Below are 9,944 nucleotides of genomic sequence, written 5' to 3' on the forward strand. Positions count from 1 at the left end.
GAAGTACTCACTGTGTATGTTGTGTTTGCTTTTTGCAGATGTCGAGAGCTCCAAGAATAAATCAGAAGTCGACAAATTGAAGAAGCAATTGGAGGAAGAGAAACTCAAAAAGATACAGGTCAGAATCTGGGAATGGGGTGGAAAAGGGGGAAATATAGATGGCTTGATTTGAGAAAATCTGATGAACAAATTAAATGTCTGAATTTTGTTACTTCAAAAATGAATCTGTGATAAGGAATTTTGGTACTTACAATCTGAAATGTTGCAAACAATAAAAATGACAGGAAAGATTTGTCCATATCCACACCATCCCTCTCAAAGGATCTTGATTATGAACTGCCCACTCACAAACAAATGTAAGTAACCATTGACTTGAAATGAAATACAATTTGTTAAAAGTTTTTTGTTTTTTTTAATATACTGTCCAGACATTGGGCATTAGGAATGTAACCAGAAAAGCTTCAAACCACCTTTATTTTATGCTTAAAAAAAAAAAGAAAGAAAAAAAAAGTGCTATCAGAGAATGATCAGCATTTATGCAATGTCCTGATTACAGTAAGCAAAGGAACTAACATGGATGAAATGTCTTTGTACCAGTTTCTTGCAAAGGATGCTTTGTATGACTCCTACACAGGGGACGATTTTAAAGCACAGACTGTTTGTTGTGCAGGCGGTGAACAAGCTGGCAGAGATAATGAACAGGAAGGAGGTCCGACGAGGGGCTGGAAAGGACAAGACTGCTGGGGCAGACCTGAAAAGGAAGGAAAAGGACCTGAGGCGAGCGCAGCAAGAACTTACAATGGTGAGCTAAACTTTTCACAGTTCTGTAGCTGTTCAGTGGTGGTGATCATCAGGGTAGGGATGGGTGGATAGAGGGAGAGAGAGAGAAAGAGAGGAAAAAAGAAAGAAAGCGAGAGAAGAGAAAGAAAGAAAAACTTTCAACAGCTCTGGCCTTGTGTTCAGAAGCAAGAGAAAGAGACACAGACAGAGGGAGAAGAAATGTGTGTTAAAAATGCTGAAGGTAAAGAAGGTGAGTTTAAAAACAAAAAATGAAATTTGACACATAAAAAGCTTTTACAAGATGATAAACTGAGGTCCTGTGTGTAGCATGCACTTTGTGCACATGAAAGAATCCACAGCAACAACCAGGTTTTCCCTGGCAAAATTCTGTAGAAAAAATCTACTTTGTGAGGAAAAAAACCACTTGCAGGCAGAAAAAAGAATACGGGTGGCGCTGCACTGGGTAGAGCAGCCCAGATTTTATTCATAGAAATCTGTTTTGATGAAAGATTAATACTGTACAATTTAATACAATAGAATGCAGTGCATGCAATCCAAATCCAATCCATTCCAGTCCAAGATAATCAATCCAGTCCAATCCAATCCAATCCAATCCAATACAATACAATACAATACAATATAAACTGAAAACATTAGCAAGTTAGGCTCAGTGTTCAAACCTGACTGTGTACACAGGAACGTGAGAAGTACAACAAGATGGTGGAGAAAATGCAGAGGGACAATGCAGAAGCCCAGCAGAATGTGTATGAAGAGAGCCTGGCACGGCAGCGTCTGCAGATGGAAATGGATGCAAAAGACTCTGAGATAGAGCAGCTGCGGTCGAAACTGTCGCTAATGAATGCAGATGTGACGTCCACACACAGCACAGGAAGCCTGGATGATACCTCAGTGGAGGAGTCCTCTTCAGGTAATACTTATGTTTTGCTGTTGCATGTGTAAAAGTCATTGTGGACCAACACCTTTTCTGTGCCGTATCCGCGAAGACAAACTTTATATTTTAGAATTTTTGTCCAGAAGAGAAATGGGTAGCATCATATGTGCTCCTTGAATTTAAGGTTAACGGCTGATAAATCGGCATAAATTGGCATTCTCCTAACCCAGAAATGTGTCAAGAAGGGAGATTTGTAACATTTTTTTTTCTTTAGTAATTTGTTTTTCCTGACAAATGCTTGAAAGAAGAAAACACTTTGCATGTTTCCAGATATGATATTCAGCTATCATTGATAGTACTTGTACATAAAGAACCTGTGTCAGTTCACCACAGTGGAAGGAAAGCTGCTTTATAAAGTTCTTTTCTTCAGACTTTATGTATCCAACAGATGCCTTGATGGAGGGCTGGCTGGCAACTCCTCTCCGTCAAAACGTGAAGAAGTACGGCTGGCGAAAGCAGTATGTGGTGGTCAGCAGTCGCAAGGTGCTATTCTACAACACTGAAAACGACAAGCAGAACGCTGATCCCATCATGGTGTTGGACATTGAGTGAGTGGAGGTGTTGTTTGTAACCTAGTTCATTCATGTTTCTTGATTTGTTTGTCAGAGCACAATGTGCACATACATTATCACACGGCAAATGAATACAGAAACATGAGACCTTTGTCTGCTGATTAAGGAGAGAAAAGAAAGAACCGAAACAGTGGTATGTTCCTGGCTGATTAACTTGTTTCAAGACAGACATGTGCAATACTTGAAATATTTCATTTAGTCAAGAGATTACTGTTGCCAAAGATTGCTGTTTTGATGGATGTCTAGGATGACAGACTAATCACTGACAGTGGGTTATTATCTTTTTTGTCGTTGTAGTCTAGGGCGCTTGATATTTGTTTACTTCTGAAAAGTTCAAGACTGTATCTGATGGTTGCTATGTATTTCAGCAAACTATTCCATGTACGGCCTGTAACACAGGGAGATGTCTACAGAGCTGACGCCAAAGATATTCCCAGAATATTCCAGGTATGAGACAGCTTGTTATGAATTGGTTGAATGAGAAATGAAGAGACTTGTTTACTTTTGACTTACACCTATGTTCTTTATCCTCCTTTACTGAGGGTTAAAAAACCCCTCAGGAACACATTTTTGAATTTTCCATTTTTGTGAGTTGAAAAATGTGTAAATTGATAACAGCTTGCTTTAATTGTGCAGGTTGTCAGCTAGACTTTTGACTGTTTGGGCAGTTTATCAGTTAAAGAAAAGTATCCCAGAGTTTTGTGTCCTGAACATGCTCGCGCTAATACAGATCTTCTTCTTCTGCGTTCACTCGTATGCACACGAGTGGGCTTTTACGTGTATGGCCGTTTTTACCCCGCCATGTAGGCAGCCATACTCCGTTTTCGGGGGTGTGCATGCTGGGTATGTTCTTGTTTCCCATAACCCACCGAACGCTGACATGGATTACAGGATCTTTAACGTGCGTATTTGATCTTCTGCTTGCATATACACACGAAGGGGGTTCAGGCACTAGCAGGTCTGCACATATGTTGACCTGGGAGATTGTAAAAATCTCCACCCTTTACCCACCAGGCGCTGTCACCGTGATTCGAACCCGGGACCCTCAGATTGACAGTCCAAAGCTTTAACCACTCGGCTATTGCGCCCGTCGCTAATACAGATAAATATGTTTACATTGCAGATTCTTTACGCCATGGAAGGCGAGAATCGCAAGCCAGAAGAAAACCCAGCCGATGCAATGGGCAGTGATCGGACGGACCTGATCAGCTACAAGGGTCATGACTTTCTACCGCTCACATTTCGCACACCCACGTCATGCGACTCGTGTCACAAGCCAGTGTGGCATGTGCTGCATCCTCCTCCAGCTTTAGAGTGTAAACGTAAGTCATCAGTGAGTGGCTGTGGGGGGTGTTGAACATGAAATGAGAGTGAGAGAGACTGGGTATATTTGTGTGTGTATGTGCGCACATTAGTCATTACGTTTTAAAAACTTTTGATACGATCTCAGACAGTCCTTAATTCTTTACGTTTCGATAATATAGTTCAATAAATATTTCTGAAATTCAACATATCACTCCCTGACAAATGTCCATGCTGGGGATTTGATCAAAATTGCTGTAGATGGTATTTGAAAGACAGCAAATCAGACCATTGTTATGGTCAGAACAAAAACAGTTGAAACTGAAGCCAGCATGAGAACAACAGGGGTCAGAAGTGATGTGGGAGTTCAAAATGGAATTGGGAGAAGGTGACATAAGATATAAATAACTTTATCATCTGATAAAGAGAAATTATTTAATTTCAGGTGCAGAAAATAAAAGTAGACAATTCCTGTGTGAGCAAGTGATGCGACACTTAAATATGGCACATTTGTTTTTATGAATGGCACCAGAACTTGTCGTATGTATCTGACCATCTACAGATGATTATTTTACAGTGTTAATTTTCATTTTGCTGAACAATTTGTTTCAGGTTGCCATGTGAAAGTGCATCGAGACCATTATGACAAAAATGAAGAGTTTATTGCTTATTGCAAAGGTGAGAGTCTTGTCTTTTTTGTGCTTTGTTTTTTCAGGGTTTTTTTCATGTGAAGCATTTATTTAATGTCATTGAATAATTCACTTTCCTAGCTGTCACTTGTGGGTTGTGGAGCACTGCCAAAACACACCCTCAGTGCCCATCTGTGAATCAGAAAAATTAAGCACAAACAGCCCTTAGAAGCATTAATTAAAGTTTCATTTGTGCATTTCCCATGGATGGGAAATAAACTTGAGTGGTCATCACAAAAGCTTTTCCAAGTTCCCACTCTGATGATTGGACTTTTTCTGTGATCTGTTTCAAGCAGGATCTTGTGGTATTGGATCAGAACACTTTGTAGTGGCAGAGAACTTCTCTACTGTTGTTGGGTGGACTAATAGTTTAGACAGAACAGGAATCCAGACCACTGCCAGAGTGTGAACCAGTGGGTCATGATAAGTATGTTACATTGAATGTAATTTTAGGAAAACAATTATCTATATCAATCCTGTGGAGCTTGTTAAAAATAATAAATAATTGAAAGAAGAAAAAAATTGAAAAGAAAATTATGCACAAGTACATTGATATTCATGCACAGAAACCTGGTACATGCCTCAGATGTTGACCATTCTATCAATTTTTACACCTGACAATGGCAGAGGACATGGCACAGCTTTGGCAAGGCTTTTTGAAGTTGGAAGACTGGCTTTACTTTTCACGTTGGTGAGCCTTCTCTCCACAGTTGGATGCTAAAAATCTGGAGGACTCAGTGATGACAGAAACTACAGTGGTTACTTTAAACAAACAAAAAACCTGTGACACACCCTCATCTATGGTGGGACTCCTGGTTCTCAGGTCATTCCATCCTCATCCTCCCCAACCCACCCACCCCCTAAAAAATGTTCGGCAAGATCTGACTAAATGGACCAGTCTGTTCAGTGAACTCTTGCCTGAGGATATCATTTTTATTTCATTTTGTTGTCAAATGATGCATATATTTGCTTCCTTTTTTCTTTTGTGTAGGTTCTTAGTTGTGTTTCTTTTTTTTGTTGTTGTTTTTGTTTTTCCATGTAATCTAGCTGGTGGTTGTTTTTTTTTCTCTCCAGTGAACTTCGATTCCAGTATACAAGCCAAAGAGATGCTGCTGCTAGCAGAAACCACAGAAAAACAGAAGTTATGGATTACTCACATGAGCAAGAAAATCTCAAAGAAAGGAATTGTCAGCTCAGGAAACTTGGGGTAAGAGGAATGGTTTGCTTGCACTGTGAAATCTGGTGACTAATGATACTTAGAGGTTTAGTGATTGTTGGAATACAGTTGTCGGTGATGGACTAAAAACAAAAAATAGCATAGCAAGTTAGGGACAGAAGCTAAGCTTCACAGCATTTTTGCTGTTTTTATTATTATTATTTTTTTATCAAGTGTATTTTTGAGGGGATGTATTGTCAAAATAAATAGCAGAACTAACATTAATTGAGAAAAAAAGTTGTGTTTTTTTCCAGATCTGTTTGGGCACTGCGGCAGACAGCTGAATGTTCAAGTGATAGAAGGAAACAACACTAAGCAGTTGTCATGATTTGAGAGAGAACAGCTTTGTATCCCATTGAATCAGTGTTGATGATATTAACTTGAGGATTCAAACCATGCCATCGTAATTCATTAATTTATTGGTACTGGCAGGCAATAAAGCTTGTATCTGCCCCCTGTGACTCAAAACAGTACTTTATTTTTGCAAGTTTCTTTTGTCTTTAAAAAAGAAAAAGTTTTTTGTGCTTTAAAAACAGAACAAAAAAACAACAAAACTACTGATGAAAACAAAATTGATGTTTGCAAATACTTCCAAATAATTAATTTGAGGATGTTTTCATTGTTGGTTTTATCAAATTGATATTTTCTGTCCCATAGTCATTGTTGGTTTTATCAAATAGATATTTCATGTCAAATAGTTAACATAATATGTAGTGTGTGTCATTTCTGTCAGCCATATGGATGGCAGTGAATGGTTCATAGCCGGAATTGTACACACAGTGGGGAGGTGTGGTCTTTGATGCATGCTATTCCTTCATAAACTTGTACTTGGGTTGTTGATATTTGATGATTTAAAACAAGTTTTGTTTACATTTTTATTCTGTGGTCAGGCCGGCACGAGGCACGAAACAGTATTCCTCCTATGGGCCCCAGCAGCGAGGACATGGAGCAGCCAGCAAGTCGGCCACGTTACCCCCGAACGCTCGCAACAACTAGACTGAGAGCATACTCAGCCGGGGCTGAGTAGTGAGCAAGTCTGGTATACATGACTGTTTTAACAAACGTTGCGTTGTACAAGCATGCCTGATGGTGACAGTGTTTGAAGACAAAGTAGTCCAGCCGGTGTAGTGCTGACCCTGGCCGAAAGCCAGACTGTGTGCTGACTTGGCTCTGGAGTAAAGTGGATGGACCTGCTGCTGTGCAACAGATGCCATGAAACAGGCTTGTTGGGGGGGAAGTCAGCATTCTGGCATCCGCTGGAAATGCTTGATATTGCAGAGTCTGAGTTTTCTTGTGGAGCTGGATGAAGGTGTTGAGGTCTTGACGTTTTTAGTGGAAAGACGTGCACACACCTTATGCCTGTCTCACCTTGGTGTGCTCACGTAATATTGAGATCCTTTGTTCACTTTTCGGGCAGACAGAAACCATTGCAGAAAAAGAACAAAACTTGACTAATGTGATATGTAATTTGTAAACGGTATGGTGCTTTGGTCATTGGTCAATTCTAAAGATGGAAACAAGGCACAGTAAATCCTTCATTCGTGTTGACACTAACTCTCATAGATTGCGCTCCGCACCAGCTTGAGCCACAAACTGCTTGCAAAATTTACTGGGGTTTAACATTCACAGAGAAGGTTGGTACAAGATAGCTTGAAGATGGATTTAGTTCAGTAGGAAAGCAGCAGTAGCGCTTGTAAGTTTTGTTCAGGTGTTTTTGTTGGGTTTTTTTGTTTGTTTGTTGTTGTTGTTTTTTGTGGCTGAAGGTCTCTACTTGGACCTATACCAGGGCAGCCTTGGTTTGCCCCCTCCCAACCCCCTGTCTTTCAGTGTTACTTAGCAAGCAAAATTTGCACCAATGTATCATGTTCTTCATTCACTGTGTACCATTTTGATTTTGTATTTTCGTTCGAAAGATGGGAATCACTGAGTGGAGAGAGTTTGATAGAACTGATGCATAGATGACCAGGTTAAATGGCAGCCTCCTGTTCCATCTGTGAAACACAGAGATGGATGAGTTTGATATTTGAACATGGAGTTGGGAGATTCTGCCATTTAAAGTGGGTGGGGTTTTTTTTGTTTTTTTGTTTTTGTTGGTATTATTATTATCGTTTATATCTGAGTTTGGCGTATATTTTTCAGAAAGATGGATGAGCCTCTTTTTGTACCTGTCAAGTGAGTTGTAATACCAGCAGAGGGCATCATGTGGACTTGAGATTGACAATGTTTATCACCCCATTCCTCTCCTTCAGGGACTGGCCCTGCACTTGAAGCACTTTTGATGGTCCCTGAACACATGTCAGCAAACATTTTGAGCACGTTTCATAAAGTGGTCTGCAGATATCAGCTTCAAAGAATTTATGGGGCAAGTGATGTATCTAAAATGTTTTTAAAAATGAACCAGTTTTTCTTACACTCTGAAATCTGGTTATGATCTAAGAGAAAGGCTTGGGTTGTTTTTGGAATATCTGCCTAGGTTTTGTTCTTAGTGCATGTTTTTTTTTCTTTAGGAGGACCAGTGTGCTGAAACCATGGTCAGATCAAGTGCCATGTCAGATACTATGAAAGCTGGATTCAGATTTGTTTCTTTGCACACACCTATGTTTTTTTAATAGCAATTTTATTCCTGAGATGCAAAAAACAAATTGACAAACAGCCGCTACCACCTCCTAGTTTCCAAGGAAAGCCAGAGAGAATTTCGCAGGACCAACTAGTTGAACCACATCCGATTTTTTTGTTTCGATTACTTGCTAAGTTGGACTGTTTTTGTAAAGCTGGATGAGATATGTGAGTCTCTCGGCTTTTGATCTGGGCATGACTTTTGCAGGTAGATGTTTTCCCCCTCTACCCTCTCTCCTGCTGTTCAGATACAGTCATGACTGCCCTTTCAAGTTGCAGTATGTTTCAGCTATATTCTGTGCTGAAATGATGTGAGAGATATTGCGGTGTTGATTCATAATGCTGATGTACGAATATGGGTAATATATTAACAACTGCCCAAATTCACATGGAACAGAAATGCCCAGTGTCTGAAGTGACCAGGGGGTGTGGGGGTGGAGGGGAATTGGAATGGACCAAAGCAAAATGAAGCTGTTAAACACCATTTTTTTCACAAGAGAATCATCTCACATGTGAGAAGCAGATAGGTGTTTTCCCCCTCAACCCTCTCTCCTGCTGTTCAGATACAGTGTAACATTTAGGGATAGAACGTGTGAAAAAGAAGAAAATGAATGTTGGTAAGGTTTATGTTGGTCTGTAACACGTATTTAACTTGTGGTAAAAAAATGGAAAGTGGCACTCAGTTCCAGAAAGGCATCAGTTTATATTTCTCTGTGTGAGTCACGTTCAGTAGTGCATTTTCTTTACGTTGTTCCCTGTTGGGCCTTTGGACTTACATGACACAGAGTGGAATTAACTGCATTCAGCTCATTATGCTTCAGGGGTTGTTCTTGTTCTTTTTTTTCTTTTTTTTTTCTTTTTTTTCGAATTTTTGACATGCTGTGACTGTAGTGGAAAGAGTGGTTATTTTTATTGGAAGCTTTTGTGAAATCCTGCACTGAGTGAATGCCCAAAATGTGTGTTCTGATTTTTTAGTTTTGTTTTTATGTTCAGAGTGAGCAGCTATTAGAAATGTCTGATAACACGTAGCACCCCATTTCAGGTTGGTGAATCCATGGTTGTTGACAGTTGAATGAGAGAAAGGAGACTGAGGTAGAGAAGGTTACAAGAAAGAGCTGGATGCAAAGCACACAGTTTCTGAACTTCAAACTGGAAATTGTTTGATAGTGTCTCCAAGCAGAAAAACATTGTCATAAAAAGGAAATTTCCTATCCGTCAGAGCTTTTTTTTTTTTTTTCCTTCTTTTTTTATTGTTATTTTTTTATATACTTTTGATTAATTCAGTACTTTGTTGCTGAGTTGATTCTAGTGTATTTCATGCGCATGGTGATCAGTTATGATAGCTAGAAACTGGCTGTAGATAAAGGACACATGCTCAAGACTGTGGTACCAGAATTGGCAACAATGTTCACAGAATAGTTGACAGTGTGTTACTAAAAAAAGGATTGCTTTCTGGTTTCTTTTTTACTTTTACTTTTTTTCTTGTGAGATGTACCACATGATTTGAGGGCTCTCACAGCATAATTAAAAACTTCAGAGTCATTGTGTTGAATAGTTAAGATTTCTCTATGCTTATATTTTTTCTTTCTGTCTTTTTCTTTTTTTTTTCTGATTCGTGTTCCATTCGATGTTCAGTGACATAAAGGTTAGGTAATCAGGTGGCTATCTCCTGCTGCATGGGTATTCATTTCTTTTTGAAATTAAACATTTGATGAGGTTTGCCGACATTTATAATATATATATATTTTTTTTGTTTTTTGGTGTTCAAATGAGTGGTGAGTCGTTTTCTTTCTTGAAGCACATATTAGCAGATGTAT

At 39.3% G+C, this 9,944-nt stretch overlaps 1 protein-coding gene across 3 annotated transcripts in view; it reads left to right on the forward strand.

Moving 5' to 3' along the window:
* The window catches only part of LOC143279770 (rho-associated protein kinase 2-like), a 42,242-nt gene extending 34,988 nt beyond the window's left edge, over positions 1-7,254 (forward strand). For 2 of the 3 annotated variants that reach the window (XM_076583906.1, XM_076583908.1), the window contains 9 exons: positions 39-118; positions 671-802; positions 1,477-1,708; positions 2,103-2,280; positions 2,673-2,751; positions 3,428-3,626; positions 4,219-4,284; positions 5,370-5,502; positions 6,402-7,254. In XM_076583906.1, the coding sequence (XP_076440021.1) occupies positions 39-118; positions 671-802; positions 1,477-1,708; positions 2,103-2,280; positions 2,673-2,751; positions 3,428-3,626; positions 4,219-4,284; positions 5,370-5,502; positions 6,402-6,507 (1,205 nt within the window). In that variant the 3' untranslated portion in view covers positions 6,508-7,254. The remainder of the gene's footprint in view (positions 1-38; positions 119-670; positions 803-1,476; positions 1,709-2,102; positions 2,281-2,672; positions 2,752-3,427; positions 3,627-4,218; positions 4,285-5,369; positions 5,503-6,401) is intronic. The other variant, XM_076583907.1, reaches the window with a different exon arrangement.
* The last annotated feature ends 2,690 nt before the right edge of the window (positions 7,255-9,944 follow it).

The sequence above is a fragment of the Babylonia areolata genome, chromosome 3 (assembly GCF_041734735.1).
Source record: "Babylonia areolata isolate BAREFJ2019XMU chromosome 3, ASM4173473v1, whole genome shotgun sequence".
NCBI classification, from domain to species: domain Eukaryota; kingdom Metazoa; phylum Mollusca; class Gastropoda; order Neogastropoda; family Buccinidae; genus Babylonia; species Babylonia areolata.